The following is a 23,066-nucleotide window of genomic DNA, read 5'->3' on the forward strand; positions in this document are numbered from 1 at the left end:
TTAGGATTATGACTTAAACCCCTTTTAATTAAATAAAGCTCAAAGCTTATTTTAATTAAAATCATGTCCAACAAGCCTGGATAATTAATTCAATATAATTACCAGTTAATTATTTCTAATTATCACCTTGTTAATGTTGCTAGAGCTATCATAGGTGTGCGATCTCTTAGGTTCCAACTAAAGCTAACAGTAATAGATATCTATAATCACCATGATGCATCTCATGTTGAAGCAAACTTGATCAACAATTACTCTAGTCAGAGATTTCCGAGATGGAACTTCAAGTGGACCAAGGATGTCTCCTTCTATTGAACGATTACTAGAAGGTGATAGATTCCTTTTTGTTTATTCATGCATCTCCATACTATGCATATGAACCCGAATATCACACTATCGCATCCTGCGAAACAATGCAAGCTTTGAAGATGAAATCAAAGTTCATATCTATAAGCACAAGAATATTCAACCTTCATAAATAATCTAGATGGCACAGATTCAATATTTTGGTCCGGAAGTGGCAATAAGTTGTTGGGATCTAATACATTGTCACTCGCAGCATATGGACCGCAAGTGGCAATATGTTGCAGCCATTTCGGAGGGTAAGAAAAGCAATATTTATAAATATAAACCTGCATGCTCAACCATCTATATCAAACACATGCAGATGATGCCATGATGGTAAAAGCCTTGAAGCTCACGCCCTTTGATCAACACCCGTATCGTTATCTGATAACTGCATGTTTAAGGGTCGGTGAGGAGGGTTTCAGAATTGGATGAATTATTGGAGAGAAATGGAGAGGTGTTGTGTCGGGTGGGGGTGGGTGGGTGAGGCAGATGGGAAAAAATATTTCTAATCTTTAAATATCATTTGATCCTCGCCCGGTGTGCTGAACAAGATTCGTTCTTCTCCTGCCAAATAGAGTGGTCTACCTATTATAAAAACTACAGGGTTCATATAAAAATTCAAAACCCCCCAGATTCCCATATATTGGCTCCGCCACGCACGCCATTTTGGACTCTAAAAGCAGTGTACGTATGGTGCTGATGTAAACAACGCGCAGATGATGGTGATCGATGAACCAACACCCTTACCGTTATCTGATAATTAATTGAGAGAAACATACAGCTTGCCGTTCTCTATATATGTATGTATATCCTTAAAGAGTAGAGACTCAAAACCTATCAGTTAGCTAGCTGGTGAGAAGAAAAAGATGGCTTCCAGGACCCAAACAGCGGCCAAAATTCCAGTAGTAGATTTCTCCCAAGAGGACTGCTGGAAGTCAGGGACAAATTCTTGGCTCTCAGTAAGCAGAGACATTTGTAATGCTCTCGAAGAGTTTGGCTGTTTCCTGGCAGTCCTTCCCAACAAAGTTTCTCGGGAGCTTAATGACACCATGTTTGGGACATTCAACGAGTTGTTTGATTTCCCCGACGAAATTAAAGCACAACTTCCTCAGGAAAAACCTCTAGTTGAGGGTTACGCAAGGCTGCCTACCCGGGAATACATGTCATTTCATTCAAGTACTGAAAAAATCAAGAACGTCACACGTCAACTTTGGCCGGAAGGAAATGACCAGTTTCGGTATAAATTACTGCACATTTCAATAGTTTTGGCAGTTTTTTCTACATCTCGATACCAACTGCTATATGTTTTGTTATCAACACTTCAGATTTCTTTGTCAACAAGCTAATGCGAATCTGTCCTTAAACATTTATGCTTGTTCTTACTAATAATAATAATAATAATTTGTTCTTTATATCTTGGGCAGTGAGAGTGCTGATCTGTATTCAAAAGTGATGACAGAATTAAATCAAGTTGTGACGAAAATGATATTTGAAAACTACAAGGTAGAGAAATACCACAATGATCACATTCAATCGACCATACCCATTACCTTACTTCTAAAAGATGATGAACCCAAGACAGATGAAACTGAAACTGGTGAACCCAATCATACAGACAAGTGTTTTACTGGCATGCTCCATCAAGATGCGTATGGTTTTGAGATACGCTCAAAAGATAACGAGTGGATTGTTTATGATCCTCTGCCTTCATCGTTATTATTCCTAGCTGGTGATGGACTTCAGGTACGTCAACACACCCTTTCATTAATCTTGCTTTAGTTTCATGGATTTTAGCTCTCTCCCTCTCTCTCTTCATGGATATGTCGTTCAGGCATCCCTTTTGTAGGGCTTAGTTCTCAATGTATTTCAACAATTTAACCATCTATCGTTAAGGCCTTCTCTCAAAGATATTACTCCCAAAAATTACCCAAATCCGAAACCATATTGATCGTTGGATTAAAAGATAGTCATTTTAGTGTTTCTTTGAACACTATATTCGTCTTTTTTATTAACTACGATTGGATCTCTTAATTGTTTTAGACTTGCCTTTTTTTTTTTTTTTTTTTTTGAAAGGATAATCTATGAATAATAAATTAAAATATAAATGATTCGGATCATTAAAAAAAAAAAAATTATAAAATGGTCATCACAAGATGTCAATTAAATGAGCTTTAATTGAGGGATAACAGAAGTTTACATATAACCTAAGAACTATTACATGATGGAAGTTAGCAATGTATGTGACAAATTAGCAAAACAATAAGCGGTCTTGGTGGCTTCTCTAAAAATATAATTAAGCATTGATGTATATTCAAACTAACCTAATAATAGATTAAATTAAACCAATTTTAACTCGTAAGTGCACAACTCAATAGTAGTATAGATATGCAACGATTTTGCAGTAATTGCGTTAAAACCAATTAAACCAATAATTACGCCAAACTTAATTATACAAACGAATTGAATTTAAGGATTGATTAAAATTAAAATTAACAATAGAAATTAATAGATAAACTAAACAAAGACAATGATAAAATTTGAAAATTAAGATGTGAAGGCACTAGGACATCATATCCCCCACTAGTCATCCAACCTAGCTTCTATATTATCTATCCGTTGATTAATCCAATTGATGTTGTTGTATAGTTTTCCTTACGCATAAACTACCTATATGGTATTTAGGTTCACCCGTATATCTTTACATGCAATTTGTCTATGGTGTTTAGTACAATTATGAACATACAGAAACTCATTACGTTTTGTGAAAATCTTGAAAACCATGCAAACCCTAGGAATACGGTGTTTACCCTAGAAGAATTACAACCCTTAACCACAAGAAGCAAGCCTCAAATGAACTGTAGTATTCAGTCTGATTTACATCAAGTAACTCAATTAAGAATTTAGATGCTAGCTAAGCGTCAAGTTAATAAGCACGGTGATTAAGAATCCCATATCATAGGGCAATCGTAAGATAGGCAAAATAAGAAAACTTGATCATCGATCATATTAGGGTTTCATCATTGCCTAGCAAGGGTGTTTAGTTACACACAGTACATAATAACAATAAGTCATGAAAAAGAACAATAGTACACGAAATAACAACGGTGATGTGCTCCTAACTCATCTCTCCTTTAGACAAATTTGTGTGTATGGTGACATGTAGAGAGATCATAGGACATATATTTATACTAAAAAAACACTAAAAGGTGTGGTAAAAACTCTCCTAGAAAAACAAAATCCAAAACGATATTGGACACAAACTAAGAAAGAACTCTTCTTGACTTGGAAAACACATCATCCATCTTTCATGCCAGATTTGGGATCGTTCCACCTTAAGTTATGTAAAATTTTGAAAAATAGGAAACTTGTAGCTCTATGTATAGGCATATGAGGCACGACACTTGAAAATTTTGGAAAAGCCTTCAAATCTTCATTCTTCCACAGTCGCGTAATTTTGACGAGAATGTAACTTTCACGGGATTGATTTGCAAAACTCATGGAAAAACATGAAAGTTGAACACAACTATCTTCATCCTCTTAACTTCCTTCCAATTGACCATAAAAAATCCTCCGAAAAGTCTATATATGATAACAAAAAAAACATCATAAGTGCACAAATTGACTAAAGTAATAAAAAGACACTAAAAATACTCTTTGAAGACCAATTCCTAACGAAGCCTTCAAAAATGTGAAGGCATTATCGGGAGGACATACTTCTCATAAAAAAATAGTCAACCAATTCCGATACATGAATATATATATATATATATATATATATATATATATATATATATATATATATATATACCCTCGAAAATAACCATTCTATTTCTGACGACAATATCATTTATCGTTAAGATGATCATGGCAAAACCTTCCTTCTAACGACAATATCGTTTGTCGTTAATTATGACAATCAAGGCCAAGCTTTCCTACCAAATAAAGTACAATTCAAGCGGCCATTAGAACTACTTTTGAATGCATTATTTGTGTCTAAACAAAAATTCATTTCCTTTGACATGTTTTTTTCTTCTAGTGTAAGGCAATATAAGTTTCAAGAACAAAGGGACAGATGAAGTGTGTTTTACAACCTAACTTAAACTTTTGATAGCTATATTTTATTGATGTTGTTTACATGCGTGGTTTATTTGGCGTAGGTTTGGAGTAATGATAGAATAAAATCTTGTATGCATAGAGTCGTTTTGAAGGAAAATAAGGTAAGATACTCATTCGGACAATTCTTTTGGAACAAAGGAGAGATATATGTACCAAATGAGCTTACGGACAAGGACCACCCCATGCAGTATAAGCCAATAGATCTAGTGGAATATTTTCAATATTATTATGAAAATATGTCCACCGTGGGATTTGATTTTTCGGTCAAGGAATATTGTGGGGTTTGATTTTGTTGGTCCAAGGTACAAGGTAGGGTTTCTTCTCACCAAATCATGACGCCACAAGCATGAGTTTAAAAGGGAGTGTTGGAACATAATAACGGAAAATTTCTCGTATTTAGGTTCACTTGTTCTTGTGGGTTTAGCCTTTGCTTAATCAATAAGACGTGTATCGCGTTCTCTACAAATACTTCCATATGAAGTTTATTGAAGTTGAACTGAAGTTTACTTGTTCTTGTAAGTTTACCTTTGCTTATTCAATAAGACGTGTATCATGTTCTCTATAAATACTTCCATATGAAGTTTATTGGAATTGAACTGAGGTTGTATTCGTGTTAAGTAATATACTATGGTATATATGCAGGACTCAATACAAAAGCCTGTTGTTTCAAAGGAGATGGTGCTCACATTCCCTCTATCTCAAAATGTCTACACAACATAACAACGATTAGTATGGAAATGATTTTTGCACGCCATTTTCACCCCCGGCACATCCTTTATTTGTTTCTAACCCATTGGATTGGACAAATAGGAGAATCAGGAGCTAAAATTTAGAGGGGCAGCAAAAATTACTCCCCTTTCGGATTCGGTCAACATGGCTTAGTTGTTGCTCCTATCGACTCATTTGACATTGGAATTAGTTACCAAACACGGAAAAACATAAATTAACCATACTCAAGTCCTAACTGAAAATTAGTACATATCAAAACACATTTCTTAAATAGCACAATGTGACCTTGTTAGACCGTCTCCGATTATTGGGTTAAACCCTAAAATTTTTAACCTAGAAATATGTTTTCTGCTCCAATCCTTCTATTTAAAATTTTAGTCTGAGATCATTAAATAATGAATTTAGGATTTTTAAAATAACTTTAAAAATAAAATAAAAAATATGTAGACTATCCAAATTAATTTTATGAATATTTTAACCTAAAAATATTTAGATTCTAATAAATATTGAAAAATCACTAAACTGACACCATGAAACTTGTAGAACACTATGAAAGAGTATGAAACACATGAAATAATTTTTTTAATTATTTTAGCCATTGGATATAAATTTGAGCTATTAGATCTTTCTCTTTACCGTTAGATTTGATCATATTAGATATTAACCATTGAATTCAATAAATTTATAAATATAAAACTAAAAAAATATACACGTATATGGTAGGCCAACCCACTAAATTTGCCCCCAAAAATAAGTTTTGGTTTAAAACTCATATTTGGCCCATATGTTAGAGCAAGTTGAGGTAGGTTTAGAACCTAAAATTTGAGTTTTATTCCAAGGATTAGAGTTGGTCTTAGTATGACTGCCGGAAACCCCGAAGAGCCAATTTTACCGATGGCAATTTGATTCTGCAAGCAATAACTTATAGACAACGGTGCGTTATGGGAATACATCATCCTCACTAATTATGTGAGGGGAAAGGCGAAATTTTCAATCCTATGGAAACCCGACGGCGGACAACCGTAATACACAAAAAAAGTATAGAAGTATCAAAGAATGCACACGCAAACCGGAGAACGGAAAGAGGATTCGGGGAGAAATAGATACTGCATGAAAATAAGGAAGAAGAAGAAAAAGCAGTATCTCCAGCCTTGAAAATGGAGGTGCTACTAGGAGGAGGATCACCTGTAAGAATGAACAGAAAACACGTATACAAGGTTAAAGCAATTTGCAAAATAAGCTTCGTAGCCTCTTGGGGCATTTGCTAATTTTCTCATCCTAGGTCGCAGGCATACCTTATAGAATAGAACGATATCTTCCTCCAAGACTTCAGCCAACCCATCTATAAAACATGGGAACAACACACCGCGGTCTTTGAATTGGAAAAGAATCTCAGCAAAAAAGGCGGGTAGAAACTATTGGTGGAGAATCACAATCCACAGGCTCAATCGACCAGCTTCCTGGAGCAAAGGCAACGAGAAGGCAAGTCACAGGCTCATCCTGAATCAGCTTTTCGGGACAAATGCGGCTAGGGCATTTGCATAAGCAGGGGAGAGGTTACTCAAAAGGGGCTGCATCTGTTGGCCATAGAATGAAATCAGGTGAGCAAAAGCTCTTCCGATTTGTGCTTTTACTTCAGGAGTTTCAACTGGTGATGCCACAACTTGAGCAAATACATTAACCAAATCTGGGACTAGCAAAAGGATCTGCTTGGAAAATAGAATGAGTCGGTAAGAAAACTTATGGTCACCTCCATAAAGAAAAAGGATAAGAAAACAAGAAAAACAGAAAAGACCAAGTAAGGCCTGGTTTGATATTGAGGTGATTCTGAAAAAAACTGGTATAAAAAAAAGCTGGGAGCTGTTTTTATATTTGGTAAACATTCAGCTTCAGTTTTTTTTTCACAGTTTTGGATGAAAAAAAGCCAAACACAAGAAGCTGCAAAACCCAGCTTTGAAAAAACGGCTGTTTTTCACATCTGTTTTACAAAAAAGTTTACCAAACACTCTGTTGCTTTATTTCACAGCTGCTTATTCTCACAGCACAGCAGAAGCAGCTCTTTTTTTTTTTTCAAAGCACAGCAATACCAAACCAGCCCTAAGTTCACCTTCTAGGATTACCCGATACACAGGGAGCTTCCATAGAGGGATCCCACACAGTTTGTATGATATACGTACACATATATTATAAATGTGTGTGTGTCTGTGTGTAAAGCAGTGTGAGCTTTGAAGATGAAATCAAAGTTCATATCTATAAGCACAAGAATATTCAACCTTCCTAAATAATCTACATGGCACAGATTCAATATTTTGGTCCGGAAGTGGCAATATGTTGTTGGGATATAATCCATTGTCACTCGAACATAAACCTGCATGCTCAACCATATATATCAAACACATGCAGATGATGCCATGATGGTGAAAGCCTTGAAGCTCACGCCCTTTGATCAACACCCGTATCGTTGTCTGATAACTGCATGTTTAAGGGTCGGTGAGGAGGGTTTCAGAATTGGATGAATTATTGGAGAGAAATGGAGAGGTGTTGTGTCGGGTGGGGGTGGGTGGGTGAGGCAGATGGGAAAAAATATTTCTAATCTTTAAATATCATTTGATCCTCGCCCGGTGTGCTGAACAAGATTCGTTCTTCTCCTGCCAAATAGAGTGGTCTACCTATTATAAAAACTACAGGGTTCATATAAAAATTCAAAGCCCCCCAGATTCCCATATATTGGCTCCGCCACGCACGCCATTTTGGACTCTAAAAGCAGTGTACGTATAGTGCTGAAGTAAACAACACGCAGATGATGGTGATCGATGAACCAACACCCTTACCGTTATCTGATAATAAATTGCATGTTTTCACAGTGGCTACTATTCATCATTTTTTTATAGTAGGGTTGGTGAGGGTTTTTGAATTGGATGAATTATTGGAGAGAAATAGAGGGGTTATGTCAGTAGGCGTGCAACACAAGAGAAAAAAGATATACATGTTTTACTCTACGTACAGATATAATTTGGATTGGTTGAGAGTAGCATACAGCTTGCAGTTCAATATAAATATATATATATATATATATATATATATATATATCATTGAGAGTAGAGCCTCAAAACCTATCAGTTAGCTAGCTGAGAAGAAAAAGATGGCTTCCAGGACCCAAACAGCGGCCAAAATTCCAGTAGTAGATTTCTCCCAAGAGGATTGCTGGAAGTCAGGGACAAGTTCTTGGCTCTCAGTACGCAGAGACGTTTGTAATGCTCTCGAAGAGTTTGGCTGTTTCCTGGCAGTCCTTCCCAACAAAGTTTCACGGGAGCTTAATGACACCATGTTTGGGACATTCAACGAGTTGTTTGATTTCCCCGACGAAATTAAAGCACAATTTCCTCAGGATAAACCTCTAGTTGAGGGTTACGTAAGGCTGCCTACCCGTGAATCCATGTCATTTCGTTCAAGCACTGAAAAAATAAAGAACGTCACATGTCAACTTTGGCCGGAAGGAAATGACCAGTTTCGGTATAAATTACTGCACATTTCGATAGTTTTAGCAGTTTTTTCTACATCTAGATACTTATTGTTATATGTTTTGTTATCAACACTTATGATTTCTATCAACACTTTCGATTTCTTTATCAACAAGCTAATGCGAATCTGTCCTTAAACAGTTATACTTGTTCTTCCTAATAATAATAATTTGTTCTTTATATCTTGGGCAGTGAGAGTGCTGATCTGTATTCAAAAGTGATGACAGAATTAAATCAAGTTGTGACAAAAATGGTATTTGAAAACTACAAGGTAGAGAAATACCACGATGATCACATTCAATCGACCATGCCCACTACCCTACTTATAAAATATGATGAACCCAAGACAGATGAAACTGAAACTGTTCTACACATTCATACAGACAAGTGTTTTACTACCGTACTCCATCAAGAATCGTATGGTGTTGAGATAAGCACAAAGGATAACGAGTGGATTGGTTATGATCCTCTGCCTTCATCATTATTATTCCTAGCTGGTGATGGACTTCAGGTGCGTCAACACCCTTTCATTAATCTTGCCTTAGTTTCATGGATTTTAGTTGTCGTTCAGGCATCCCTTTTGTACGGCTCAGTTCTCAATGTGTTTCAACAATTTAACCATCTATCATTAAGGCCTTCTCTCAAATATATTCTTCTAAAAAATTACCCAAATCCGAAATTATATGATTGTTGGATTAAATGATAGTCATTTAAGTGTTTCTTTGAAGAACCATATTCGTCTTTTTTCTTGACTACAATTGGATCTTTTAATTGTTTTAGATTTGCCTTTTTTTTTTTTTTTTAACTTTTTTTGGAAAGGATAATTTATGAATAATGAATTAAAATATAAATTATTAGGATTGTTAAAAAAAAGTTATGAAATGGTCATCACAAGATGTCAATCAAATAAGCTTTATTTGAGGGATAACAGAAGTTTATATATAACCTTAGAACTATTACATGACGGAAGGTAGCAATGTATGTGCCAAATTAGCAAAACAATAAGCGGTTATGTGGCTTCTCTAAAAATGTGATTAATCCTTGATGTATATTCAAACTAACCTAATAATAGATTAACTTAAACCAATTTTAACCCGTAAGCACACGACTCAATAGTAGTATAGATATGTTGTCACATCCCGGCCTAGGCGGGACCACTTCCTAGGCCCGACTCCACCGTAGCACGATATTGTCTGCTTTGGGCCCCCAGCACATCCTCACGGTTTTGTTTCTGGAAACTCACACGAGAACTTCCCGATGGGTCACCCATCTTGGGAATGTTCCCGCCCCCTTCTCGCTTAACTTTGGAGTTCCCATGGAACCCAAAGCCAGTGAGCTCCCAAAAGGCCTTGTGCTAGGTAGATATGAGAATATACATATAAGGATCACTCTCATGGGCGATGTGGGATCTTACAATCCACCCCCCTTAGGGGCCCGACGTCCTCGTCAGCACACCACGGCCAAGGTTAGGCTCTGATACCAAATTGTCACATCCCCACCCGGGAGGGACCACTTCTCGGGCCCGCTCCACCACCGTAGCACTATATTGTTCGCTTTGGGCCCCCAGCACACCCTCACGGTTTTGTTTCCAGGAACTCACACGAGAATTTCCTGATGGGTCACTCATCCTGGGAATGCTCTCGCCCCCTTCTCACTTAACTTTGAAGTTCCCATAGAACATGAAGCCAGCGAGCTCCCAAAAGGCCTCGTGCTAGGTAGATATGAGAATATACATATAAGGATCACTCCCCTGGGCGATGTGGGATTTTACATATGCAAGTACAAGGCCAATTTTGCAGGAATTGCGTTAAAACCAATTAAACCAATAATTACACCAAACTTAATTATACAAACGAATTGAATTTAAGGATTGATTAAAACTAAAATTAACAAGATAAACTAAACCAAGACAATGATGAAATTTGAAAATTAAGATATGAAGGCACTAGGACATCAAATCTGCCACTAGTAATCCAACCTAGCTTCTACATTACCTATCCGTTGATTAATTCAATTGATGTTATTGAATAGTTTTTCTTACGCATAAACTACTAATATGGTATTTAGGCTCACCCGTAAATCTCTACATGCAATTTGTCTATGGCATTTAGTACAATTATGAACATACAAAAACTCATTACGTTTTGTGAAAACCATGCAAACCCTGAGAATACGGTGTTTACCCTAAAAGAATTACAACCCTTAACCACAAGAAGCAAGCCTCAAATTAGCTATAGTATTTAGTCTAATTTACATCAAGTAACTCAATTAAGAATCTTGACGGTAGCTAAGCGTCAAGATAATAAGCACGGTGATTAAGAATCCCATATTAAAATGCAATCGTAAGATAGGCAAAATAAGAAAACTAGATCATCATATTAGTGTTTCATCATTGCCTAGCAAGGGTGTTTAGTTACACGTAGTCAAAATAATAACAATAAGTCATGAAAAGAACAAATAGCACACGAAATAACAACGGTGATGTGCTCCTAAGCACTCCTTTCTCTTTTGGACAAATTTGTGTGTATGGTGACATGTAGAGAGATAATAGGACATATATTTATACTAAAAAAACACTAAAAGGTTTGGTAAAAACTCGGCTAGAAAAACAAAATCCAAAACGATATTGGACACAAACTAAGAAAGAATTCTTCTTGACTTGGAGAACATGTCATCCATCTTTCATGCTAGATTTGGGGTCGTTCCACCTTCAGTTATGTAGAATTCTGAAAAATAGGAAACTTATAGCTCTATGTCTGGGCATATAAGGCACGACACTTGAAAAAATTGGAAAAGCCTTCAAATCTTCATTCTCCCATAGTTGCACAATATTAACGAGAATGTAACTTTTACGGGATTGATTCGCAGAACTGAAACGTTTAACTTTATAAAAAAAAAGGTGAAAGTTGAACACAACTATCTTAATCCTCTTAGCTTCCTTCCATTTGACTATAAAAAATTCTCCGAAAAGTTTATTTATGAAAAATAATCATAAGTGCACAAATTGACTAAATTAATAAAAAGAATTAAAAAGACACTATAAAGACCAATTCCTAACGAATCCTTAAAAAATATGAAGGCATTATCGGGAGGACATACTTCTCATAAAAAATAGTCAACCAAATTCCAACAACATGAATATATATACCCTCAAAAATAACCATTCTATTTCCAACGACAATATCATTTATCGTTAAGACGATCGGAGCCGAGCCTTCCTACCAAATAAAGTACAAATCAAGCGGCCATTGGGACTATTTTTGAAAGCATTATGTGTGTCGAAAAAAAAAATTCATTTCCTTTGACATGTTTTTTTCTTGTAGTGTAAGGCAATGTAAGTTTCAAGAACAAAGGAACAGATGAAGTGTGTTTAACAACCTAACTTAAACTTTTGATAACTATATTTTATTGATGTTGTTTGCATGCGTGTTTTATTTGGCCTAGGTTTGGAGTAACGACAGAATAAAATCTTGCAAGCACAAAGTCGTTTTGAAGGAAAATAAGGTCAGATACTCGTTCGGACAATTCTTTTGGAACAAAGGAGTGATATATGTACCAAATGAGCTTACGGACGAGGACCACCCCATGCAGTATAAGGCAATAGACCTAGTGGAATATTTACAATATTATTATGAAAATATGTCCACCGTGGGATTTGATTTTTCGGTCAAGGACTATTGTGGGAAGCATAACGCCACAAGCATGAGTTTAAAAGGAGGTGTTGGAAAATAATAACGTAAAGTTTCACGTACTTAGGTTCACTTGTTCTTGTGGGTTTAGCCTTTGCTTATACAATAAAACGTGTATCTTGTTCTCTGTAAATACTTCCATACGAAGTTTATCGGAGTTGAACTGAGGTTGTGTTCGTATCAAATAATTATACTTTGGTATGCATGATTCTTGCTACGCTGTGCTGTGTTGTTTCCAAATGGAATCAATCCATAAGCCTGTTGTTTCAAAGGAGATGGTGCTCACAATCCCTCTATCTCAAACTGTCTACACAACATAACAACGATTTAGTATGGAAAGTGATTTTGCGCGCCATTTTCACCTCCCGCACATCCTTTGTTTGTTTCTAACCATTGGATTGAACAAATAGGAGAACCGGGAGCTAAAATTTAGAGGGACGTGCAAAAATTACCCCCCCTTCGGATTCGGTAAACATGGGTTAGTTGTCGCTCCTATCGACTCTAGTTACCCACCATGGAAAAACATAAATTAACCATACTGAAGTCCCAACTGAAAATTAGTACATATCAAAACACATTTCTTAAATAACATAAAAGTAACCTCGTTACTATGACTGCCGAAAATCGAAAGCGCCAATTTTACCGTTGGCAATTTGATTCTGCAAGCAATAACTTAAGGACAACGCTGCGTTACACATGACGATATACTATGGGTATGCATCATCTTCACTAATTCTGTGAGCGGAAAGGCGAAATTTTCGAACCTATGGAAACCAGACAGCGGACAACCATGATACTCAAACAAATAATCAAATCACGCACATAAAAGTATCAAAGAAAGCACACGAACGCTCAAAGCAGACCGGAGAATGTAAAGAAGATTCAGGGGGAAAAAGATACCACATGAAAATAAGGAAGAAGAAGAAAAAGCAGTATCACCAGCCTTGAAAAATGGAGGTGGTAATAGGAGGAGGATCACCTGTAAGAATGAACAAAAACACGTATAGAAGGTTAACGCAATTTGCAAATTAGGCTTCAAAGCCTCTTAGGGCATTTGCTACTTTTCTCACCCTAGGTCGCAGGCATTACCTTATAGAACGATGTCCTCCTCCAAGACTGAAGCCAACCCATCTATAAAACATGGGAACAACACACCACGGTCTTTGAATTGGAAAAGAATCTCAGCAAAAAAGGCGGGTAGAAACTATTGGTGAAGAATCACAATCCACAGGCTCAATCGAACAGCTTCCTGGAGCAAATGCAACGAGAAGGCAAGTCACTGGCTCACCACGAATCAGCTTTTCGGGACAAATGCGGCTAGGGCATTTGCATAAGCAGGGGAGAGGTTACCCAAAAGGGGCTGCATCTGTTGGCCGTAGAGTGAAATCAGGTGAGCAAAAGCTCTTCCGATTTGTGCTTTTACTTCAGGAGTTTCAACTGGTGATGCCACAACTTGAGCAAATACATTAACCAAATCTGGGACTAGAGAAAGGATCTGCTTGGAAAAAAGAATGGGTGGGTAAGAAAACTTATGGTCAACTCCATAAAGAAAAAGGATAAGAAAACAAGAAAAACAAAAAAGACCAAGTAAGTTCACCTTCTAGGATTACCCGATACACAGGGAGCTTCCATAGAGGGATCCCACATAGTTTGTATGATATACGTACACATATTATAAATGTGTGTGTGTGTGTGTGAGTGTTTATAAATGATATATATCTTATCATTTTAATCTATTCTCAAGTTTCAGACTGAAATCATGGAGCTGTGAACTAACCTGGGCATTAGATGATAAAACAAGAGTAGAGACGCAACTATACACCGTCATTGACTCTTCACGATCTTCTTTTAGTGGAAGAACCTTCAAGAAAACAGGAAGTACCTGCAAATTTAACAAGGAGATATATACTTAAGCTCACCAAAACGAAACCCAAATGATGGAAAAATGATAATACTAAGCCAGAAAATGTCATCAGGATACTTACCTGATTCAATGGGATAGATTCAGGGTGCACCATTATCATTCTTGCCACTGCACCAGCTGCGTTATCCCTGACAGCATCATCTGGCTCAGATTCCCCAAATAGTGGGTAAAGTCCACGCAATATATCACCATAGTATCTGGGAATTGATTAAAGAACATGCTAGTGGAAGGCACATTCTAGGTTTCTATGCCAAACTAACTTCTATAAACAACATAATTATAAAGATGATTCATCACAAATCCTGTAATACCTGAACTCAGAACACGAATCAGAGGATCACGAAAATTCCAAAGAAAAAAATCAGGAACAAGGAAAAGACAATAAAAAGTCTTAACATAAAAAAAGGATACTTCAACGTCCCCTCACCCCCATTTTTGCACAGCTCTCCAACACAAAATGCAGCATTCCTTCTATTGGTTGCGTCTGATGATACTAGTTCTTTGATTACCAAGGGCATCACCCTCTGAAATCAGACACAAATTTTAGCAACTAGCTTAATGTATTCTTGAACTTAATGTACATCCTTAATTTATAATAATGTATAAAAAATTTGATAAAATTACGTCGACATATCCAGCAATTGGAGCACCCATGTCTTGAGCAACTTCAGCAAGGCAGGCAACAACCATTGTCCGATCTTGCAGTGGCCGCGAAGCTCTCTAAATACAACAATAGTTAAATTAGCAAAATACCTACTGTAGGAAATCGCTAGCAAGGTATTGCAACTAAATTTGATATAATGTTTTTGCAACCCACCGCAAATTTCATTAAAGGTTCAAATAGCGTAGCAAAAATAGGTGCAAAATGAGGACCCATTGACTTCGCAAAAGCAGGAAGAAGGTCAGAAACTGCATCCATAAGTTCTTCATCATGTACAACATCATCATCATCAATTTCATCATCACATTCTGTCTGCTGACAAGCTGATTCCTCCCGAAGCAGTACCAAAGTAGCATCAACAACCCGTGGTACATCTGATATCAGATGACAGCATTTTATCAGCCTTTAGAAATTGCTTCAACAAAGAGGACAACACCCAACTATAAATTATACTCACAAGGCTCAACAGCCATATATCCATAATCTTTGATGATATCAGCAAGGCTCATACAAGCTTGAGCAACAACTTCCTTGTCATCATCTTCAGTCATAGTCTTGATATAAGTGTTCATCACAGTATCTGCAGTGAAGAGTTTGATTTTAATGTTAACAGAAAACCAGGATGCGGACAGGTACATATATCTTCCGTTTTTCACGTCATTATCTTACCCAGAATTTCCTTAGCCCTTGCTTGTCCTTCCTGCAAAACAAGAACACTAGTAAACTTAATACCATATTTTGATACCTACTAACTCCAAATATAATCTCAACTATAAACAAAGTGGCACCAAAGAGGAGGCTCCAAGAAGCACATTAGAGTACACAGATGAGTAGGCGACAAACAAGTTTGCAAAACCAAATAACAGTGATCATGACATGCACTGCACACTTGCATGTGGAGAGAGAGAGAGAGAGAGAGATATGACAGCCACTAACATTATGATTCTGGTAAACTGCCTGTGCTGCTGTTAAAATATCTGTATTTGAAATCAACCAAACATAAGTTGTTAATGGACAAGTGATATTAAATATCATAAAATCTACAGAAAAGCAAGACAATACTCAATAAAAATTATCCCTGTAGCACCAACTCATCCACATTTCCAACATAATTCAAAATAAGTATACTTTGACAGACAGCATGCAGATACAGACAATAAGTTTGAACTCACGTTTCAGAGAAATGATTGCCTGAAGCCGAACATCTTCATGGAAATACCCTGAGTGTCGTACTAGGATCTTAAATGATTCCTCCAAATAGCTTAAAAGAAGTCAAAGATCCCAAAACAATATCTTACTGATTAACATTGTATATCCATAAACTTAGAATATAACCTAAAAATCAAATAAAATTAGATGTTGGATACGGTGCATATGAGGCCTTCGTATGTAGTGCAAATAAGCCAAGAGCTTGAGTTGCAGCTGCCTTTTCATCTAAAACTCCTGTTCTTACACTGATATTTCGTACTCTTGGCTCATCATGAGCTTCATCATCAGATGAAACTCCACCAAATCCATTAATATTTTCATCATCAGACTCATCGATGTCCACTGCAGCTCCATCATCAAGATTGCAGGAAGAAAAAGCCAGGGGTACGACATGAGGAAGATACTGTTTTCAAAAGAGGGGGGAAAACTCATGAAAAAGGGGCATCAAGTGAACAATTGCATTAAGCATAACCCAACTCAAGCCTTCCATACCTGTATAACGCCGTCATCCAAAATTTCTGCCACATTGCTGAAGAATCCATGAATATACTCCCGAAGTTCACTGAAATCCAATCCAAAACCCTGTGATAACACTAGACATGTTAATTAACATCATTGAGACAAAATGATCAAAGGAAAGAGGAAATGTAATTACAGAAATTGCAGCTTCTATATAAGGGGGTAAAATTGGTTCCATCCTAGTTCTCCCCACACACATTGCAACAATTCCAACTAATTCAGTAGCTCTTGCTCGTGAACAAAGATCCTCATCATTACTAAGCACCAAGAAACTTTTCATCAACTCCAAAACCCTTTCAGCATACGGAACAAATGCCTGTTCTGCCGCAGATGCAACCGAACCAATCGCAGACTGCAATATGATGCAAATCAATCAATTTAAAACCGAACCATTCACTGAATATATATATATATATATATATATATATAATAATTTACTTTTAAGTATTTAGGTCAAAGAAGACCACCATACCATGCATGTCTCCTGCAAATTACGAGGGCTATTATGGAGGGCCCCCAGTAGTTTTCCCATCAATGGATCAAGGAATGGAAGAATTTCCTCACCCATGTTGTCACAAAATGCTGCCAAAGCATAATATGACTTCTCCTGCACATATAGATTGTTTTAGTCATATCAAATACATATGAATAAACTATACCAATCTTCTAATTTCCTTCTACCAAACATACCTTCACTTCATCAGATGTATCCTCAAGGGCATTCAAAATGCAGGGAAGTACACTTTGATAGTGGGAAACAATTTCCGGCTGCAAATGCTCTGCAAACTGACCCAATGCAAATGATGCAGCCCCCCTAACCATTTCTTCAGGATCTCTCAGAGCGCCTAAGACAATATGAAGAACTGGATCCAACTTATCTTTTATCATCTCCAAACAACCTTCTGAAATGACACCTAAAGCGGTAACAGATGCTTCCCGATATTTTGGATTTGCGTTTTGACTGCTTAAAGAAGAAAATTCAAAGACAGGGTGGAAAACATGCTTTGGTATGTTCAAAGCCATAGTATCAATAACTTCTGCAGCAGCTCGATCTGGAGCAAGATCATCATCCTTATCTTCATCATTTGATTCTGCAAGCAATGGGCAAATAACTTGCAGAATAGGGATGACCAGCTTATGCTTTTTGAGGGAATTGGATTTATACTTTGCTAGCCATGAAACTATCTGAATTGCCTGAGAATCAACAACAAAAACAAATATGAGTATTTCACAGACAGAGCCTTTGTTTATTACAAAGCAGATAAGTTAAACTTACAGGCAAGCTTATTGGGACCCAACAGTTTACCGATGGACTCAACTTTGTTTTTTTTTTTTTTTTTTTTTTTTTTTTTTTTTTGCCACTTCACCTTTCCATTTTTCACTCGTTTAAAATTTAAAAAAGAAAAACTGAGAAGCACAAAAGCCACAGCAGCTACACCTTCCGTCTGTGTCTGTAATGGCTGTGCTGCCGGAAAATTGCCCCCCCCCCTTCTCTCTCTCTTCTTTTCCCTCTTCTCTCCTACCCTCTCTGTATGCAACTATCAAATCCGATCAGTCCGGCCCCCAGATCGCGGGTCAAAACCCTAGGCTGCAACAACCCAAAATCACAATACAACGCTACAGATCCCCACATACAACTGATCGAGCTGACGGGACTAAGCACCCCAAGCAACAGTGAGAGCACAAAATCCAGTAAACCGGATCTGCAAGAGCTAGTTAGCATCATATGTGATGGGCAGAGTTGTGCGGTTTGCAAAGAGAGGGGAAAGAGAGAGAAAGAGAAATAGTAAGCAGGTGGGAGCTACTATGGTTTTCAGTTGTCTCAGTATTTCTTTTTCATATCTTGAAGGCCAAAATATAAAGGAAAGTGGCAAAAAAATTGGGTCTCAAACAAGAACTGTTAGGTCCAGTCCCAAACTTATCAGCCCAACCAAAGACTGGGAGCTCATAGAGAAAAGGCGAGGAAACGTTTGACCCTTTATACTAACCTGATGACGTGTATTAGATTCTAAACTTTGAGTTGAACAAACTTCAAGAGAGAATTGCACAATGGATTTAACAGATTCACCAAGAAGAGGTGCAGGAGATTCAATCAACTCATCAAAAATTTCAAAAGCAATAATAGCAACATCCTCCTCGCCAGCTGCAAGGCATTGTCTTGATACATTTAAGATGCTAGGTATGAATTCCCGAAACTTCACCTGGATTGGTATGAATAAGATAAATGCCAACAAAAATAAACTAATTAGTTACAACGTAAGAAATTTGGGAGAAATGCAAAATAACGCTAAAAACAAAATGCCTGCTTCGCATGCTTGACATCAGATTACTTGGAATAAAATGCCAAAGGAATAAGATTGTCATGTTCGGTCAATTAGACTTGGGATCTTATGTTGGTATATTTCAGAACTTTGATTAGCGTGGTCACTGCTTGGTGTTCAAATTTTTCCAATTTACAATTGACTATCACCTGTGGTTTTGATGAGAGAGTAATTTTCTCTTGTGAAAATTTTATTCTGAAATGCTATTTTTCATCGACCATAGAGCACATAGCAAGCCATGATCGGATCCCATGAAATTGAAGCATTAGGTATGTTTAAAGATGTAACAGCCAATGAATATATATGATCCTATCCACTAGGAAAAACAAAATACGCCAAAGAAAAAATAACCATAGGTCTGATGTGTCTGTCCAATACATAACAGTAGTGTGTAATGTAAGAGAAATGAATATATGCGCTAAACCAAAATTTTTCTCACCAAAACCAATCAAGAGCATGTTCCATCATACCAAGAGAAGACTGAATTTATTTGTTTATTTTTCTCAACCAAGAAATAGAAACTCTTGTTGTTATGGTGATGGAACCTTATAAATAATACAATAATTGCTTTACTTTATATTTCAAAAGGCTTATCTGTTGAGTGGTCTTTGTGCTTGGATTTCTTTTTCTTTCATTCTTCAAATAGAATGCATTGTGCTATCATTCTGAATAGTAAACACATAGTAATTTACGGGAAATTTACATCTTCAACATCATTTTAGGTTATCCAACTTACCCAGGTATTAAGGATAAAACAGAAACAGATAATCAATACTGAAGAACGTATTGCTAATAAAAGAATTTATTTATGATACTTTACTTTTATTTATGATATAAATACAAACTCACCACTTCAACCCCATCATGAGTGAATTCCAGAAAAGACCCTACGGCCCTGGCATAATAATTAAAAGATTCAATTAAGAAAATACAAGCTAATCACTTGTTAGCAAAAGAAGCATAAAATATCAAAACTATGAATGGATAAATACTAAGCATTACTTGAGCGCAGCAACTCTGACGCGGTTGCTTGTCTCATCCTGGAGGCATTTCAGAAGAAGAGCTTGCAAATCTGCAAAATGTGGCTGAAACGTATTCCCTATTGTTTCAGTCAAAGAGCTGAACAGGATCAATGCCACCTTATTCCAACAAAGCAAAACCAACCATATAAATCAGTATATTGAATATGAACTACATAACAACATGAACAAGAGTGTGATGTGGAATGCCCAATTCCAAAAAATTTTGTGTCTCCGGTAAACAATATTTTGTAGAACACAGTTTCGCCCACAAAAGAGTTTGGTTGAACATGCTTCAAGAACTTTTCCTAGAAAATCCTTTTGCCACTTTTTATTTTTTTACTTTTGAGAAAGAAATGAAATTTCATTGCAAATGATGATGAAATTACAAAAGTGGACAAGATGTTCACAAAGTAAAAACAAAAAATCCCCCTAAAAAGCAGCTACAAAAACTCCACAAAGCCTTATCCCACTAAGTGGGGTCGACTGTATGATCCTAGAACATCACTGCGCTCGGTTTTGCGCCAAGTCTTCCATTAGCTCCAAGTACTCCATATCTTTTCTTAGAGTCTCTTTCTAAGTCTTCCTAAGTCTTCCTCTACCCCTTTTTTCCTCAACAGCTGAGCCTCTGTCTCATAATCGCATCTTCTAACCGGAGCATTTGTAGGCCTTCGGTTCACATGTCCAACTCACCTTAACCGATTTTCTCTCATCTCATCTTCAATTATATCAAGTCCTACTTTACCTCGGATATCCTCGTTCTTAATCTTGTCCTTTACCGTGTGTCCACACATCCCCGAAGCATTCTCAAATCCGTTACACTCATTTTTTGCCCATGTTGATGCTTGACCGCCCAACATTCCGTGCCATAAATTGGAAAAAGAAAAAAATAACTTCTTTAAAATCCCGAAGACAATAAACAAATTTTCTCCCATAACTCCTCTCTGCTACTTCTTTCCGTCCATATTACCCATAACACAGCCAAAAAAAAACCCAACCCCATAAAGTCACAAGTATTCAATTTTGCAAATAATGCACCAAAGGTTTTGGCTTAACAAACATTACACCTCCTCTTGTGAGTAATGTCACAAGTATTCACGAACTTTCAGGATTAAAATTACATAGAGGGCAATGTAGTTAACATGGGGAACGATAAAGCGAGCGCAACAAGGAAAAATAAAAGGGCTTCTTTCAGAACACAACGGAAATTACCTCTCTATGTTCTTCCTGCGCACTCTGACTACATTGAAACAGAAAGGGCAACAAATCCGGCCATTCTCCAGCCGGGACTGCATATTTGGCAACGACACTAACCACATTGGCACTGGCTCGCCTCACCGGTGGACTGCACAAACACCATGAAATCAATAAGCAAACCAATTCAAATACAAAGCAAATAAATCACACAGGAGCTCAAGCAATTAAACATCACCCAAAATAAAAAACAATCCAATCGAGATAAATTCAGACCTGTGCTCCATTGTGATGCTCTCAATGAGAGACTGCCTAACGAGGTGTTTAATTTGAAGTGAGAGCTTGGCCCAGTGTCCGGTGATCTTCTTCCTCAGAAGCACGGCCGCCAATTGCCTCACGTTCGGCGTCTTGGCGGTGCGGAGGTGCTGTACGAGCGCGGGAACCACCTGAGGGTCCTTGGCCAAGCGCTTTATCTGGTCCTCCGCCTGCCGCCGGGCGTCGTTGTCCGGCATCAGGAATTGTATCAGCAAGAGCTCCAGTGACTGCGACATGTCGTCTGCTCTAGTCTCTCTCTCGCTCTGTCTGTATATCTAGGGTTTCTGGTATCGTTCGTGCGACGCCGTTTCGGGTGGGGCAAGTTTCCAGGGAGGGGGAAATGGAGGCGTTGCTTTTTGTTGTAGTGCGAGGGTTTTTTTTCTTAAGGTTTTGTGGGGAGGGAGTCTCTGCTGCTGCCGCCGCCGCCGCTTTGCTTTGGAGTGAAGGCTTTTTATACGCTGTGGGGACACGCTGGACAGACATAAAATTAAGAGCGGCCTTCTGATGTTTGTTTGGTATGCGTTATTTTTTGTCTCTAAGTATTCGATGTAATGTCTGTTGTTTTTATTCGCTCATCAAGTCATGTTGAGAACACTTAACAGATTTTCAATAGCACTTATTAGATTGTTTCGACATATGTATAACATGATTTGGTTAACGACAACAAACGCATCAAGTGTTTGATAAAATGCCTCATAAAGAAATTAAAATTGTTTTGCACACTTCATGCTCTCTTTCTATTGAAAATTAGACATTTAACGCTGAGATTCTTTAAATTCAAAACCTGAATCTGCCACTACTAAGATCCATTGTTGCTTAGATGTGTGCCTAATAAGTACAATTGACTGAAAAATTAATAATAGTCAGTGTTCTGAATTCAAAATATTCTCAAAATAAGAAAATTAAGAATCTATGACACGCCCCAATCCCGATATTCCCCGAATACCAGGATAGCCACGTGCTAGCCGACACCCCAGGGTGATGAAAGCCATTTATTGAGTGCAAATGCTGAAAACAAAGGGTAAATAAGGTTTATAAATATAAAAGAATAATGAATATGCAAATAAGGACCGTGTTCAGAGCACACCACTAATCTAGAACATTAAAAGAAAAATAATATAAAATTGAATGAAACCAAGGAGTGGGTCCTACACCAAGAGGACTCGAAGATGCCGATGCGGAAGTGTCTGGACGTCAGGATTGTATGCCTCGATTCTAAGTCCTGAAGGGGGCGCAAAACAAACATGAGTGGACCAAGTTGATATGTATATATATAATAAAACAGTTATCAACGTACTAACCCCCAGGTTTTATGAAAACACAAATATAATGATAAACATAGGTTTTCCGAAACCTAGTATGTCGTGCAATATCTCAAATCATAACATGTAAATATAATAAACACTAGTGAATGTCCGATACAACTCTCTAGGCCCCATGCCGGCTTCCCGTCTCTGAGCACATAGTCAGAGGAAAATACACTTCAGGCCCCATGCCGGCTCCC

General features: G+C 37.3%; 3 protein-coding genes across 3 annotated transcripts; 2 read left to right on the forward strand and 1 right to left on the reverse strand.

Annotated features, from left to right (window-relative positions):
- The first annotated feature begins 1,211 nt into the window (after positions 1 to 1,211).
- Positions 1,212 to 4,792, forward strand: LOC103946449 (probable 2-oxoglutarate-dependent dioxygenase AOP1). The gene is made up of 3 exons (XM_009357156.2): positions 1,212 to 1,582; positions 1,770 to 2,088; positions 4,503 to 4,792. The coding sequence occupies exons 1-3, from the start codon at positions 1,212 to 1,214 to the stop codon at positions 4,746 to 4,748; spliced, it is 936 nt and encodes a 311-aa protein (XP_009355431.2). The 3' UTR covers positions 4,749 to 4,792.
- Positions 4,793 to 8,315: 3,523 nt separating this feature from the next.
- On the forward strand, positions 8,316 to 12,696 carry LOC103946450 (probable 2-oxoglutarate-dependent dioxygenase AOP1). The gene is made up of 3 exons (XM_009357157.3): positions 8,316 to 8,703; positions 8,904 to 9,222; positions 12,156 to 12,696. Exons 1-3 carry the CDS (start codon positions 8,333 to 8,335, stop codon positions 12,441 to 12,443), a joined length of 978 nt encoding a protein of 325 aa, XP_009355432.2. The 5' UTR covers positions 8,316 to 8,332; the 3' UTR covers positions 12,444 to 12,696.
- A 221-nt stretch (positions 12,697 to 12,917) lies between these two features.
- Positions 12,918 to 21,806, reverse strand: LOC103946301 (importin-4). Its single transcript, XM_009356956.3, has 21 exons — positions 21,524 to 21,806; positions 21,266 to 21,398; positions 20,037 to 20,173; positions 19,884 to 19,929; positions 18,702 to 18,914; positions 17,404 to 17,907; positions 17,186 to 17,320; positions 16,850 to 17,065; positions 16,687 to 16,776; positions 16,353 to 16,597; positions 16,158 to 16,246; positions 15,922 to 15,962; positions 15,655 to 15,685; positions 15,443 to 15,565; positions 15,142 to 15,359; positions 14,949 to 15,044; positions 14,736 to 14,848; positions 14,386 to 14,521; positions 14,178 to 14,282; positions 13,490 to 13,895; positions 12,918 to 13,379 (listed from the first exon to the last, which is right to left on the reverse strand). Exons 1-20 carry the CDS (start codon positions 21,796 to 21,798, stop codon positions 13,695 to 13,697), a joined length of 3,147 nt encoding a protein of 1,048 aa, XP_009355231.2. The 5' UTR covers positions 21,799 to 21,806; the 3' UTR covers positions 12,918 to 13,379; positions 13,490 to 13,694.
- Between the last annotated feature and the right edge of the window lie 1,260 nt (positions 21,807 to 23,066).

Source organism: the organism of the source record quoted next, unplaced genomic scaffold, assembly GCF_019419815.1.
Source record: "Pyrus x bretschneideri cultivar Hongxiangsu unplaced genomic scaffold, Pyrus_bretschneideri_v1 Contig17, whole genome shotgun sequence".
NCBI lineage: Eukaryota > Viridiplantae > Streptophyta > Magnoliopsida > Rosales > Rosaceae > Pyrus > Pyrus x bretschneideri.

Excerpts from the sequence above, each read along its gene's own strand:
- LOC103946449 (XM_009357156.2), top strand. The coding sequence starts at position 1,212 with ATGGCTTCCAGGACCCAAACAGCGGCCAAAATTCCAGTAGTAGATTTC. Across the intron at positions 1,583-1,769 it reads GAAGGAAATGACCAGTTTCG|TGAGAGTGCTGATCTGTATT; the intron begins GTATAAATTACT and ends TATCTTGGGCAG. Across the intron at positions 2,089-4,502 it reads TAGCTGGTGATGGACTTCAG|GTTTGGAGTAATGATAGAAT; the intron begins GTACGTCAACAC and ends TATTTGGCGTAG.
- LOC103946450 (XM_009357157.3), top strand. The coding sequence starts at position 8,333 with ATGGCTTCCAGGACCCAAACAGCGGCCAAAATTCCAGTAGTAGATTTC. Across the intron at positions 8,704-8,903 it reads GAAGGAAATGACCAGTTTCG|TGAGAGTGCTGATCTGTATT; the intron begins GTATAAATTACT and ends TATCTTGGGCAG. Across the intron at positions 9,223-12,155 it reads TAGCTGGTGATGGACTTCAG|GTTTGGAGTAACGACAGAAT; the intron begins GTGCGTCAACAC and ends TATTTGGCCTAG.
- LOC103946301 (XM_009356956.3), bottom strand. The coding sequence starts at position 21,798 with ATGTCGCAGTCACTGGAGCTCTTGCTGATACAATTCCTGATGCCGGAC. Across the intron at positions 16,598-16,686 it reads TGGATGACGGCGTTATACAG|TATCTTCCTCATGTCGTACC; the intron begins GTATGGAAGGCT and ends TTTTGAAAACAG. Across the intron at positions 15,360-15,442 it reads ATATATGGCTGTTGAGCCTT|ATGTACCACGGGTTGTTGAT; the intron begins GTGAGTATAATT and ends ATCTGATATCAG.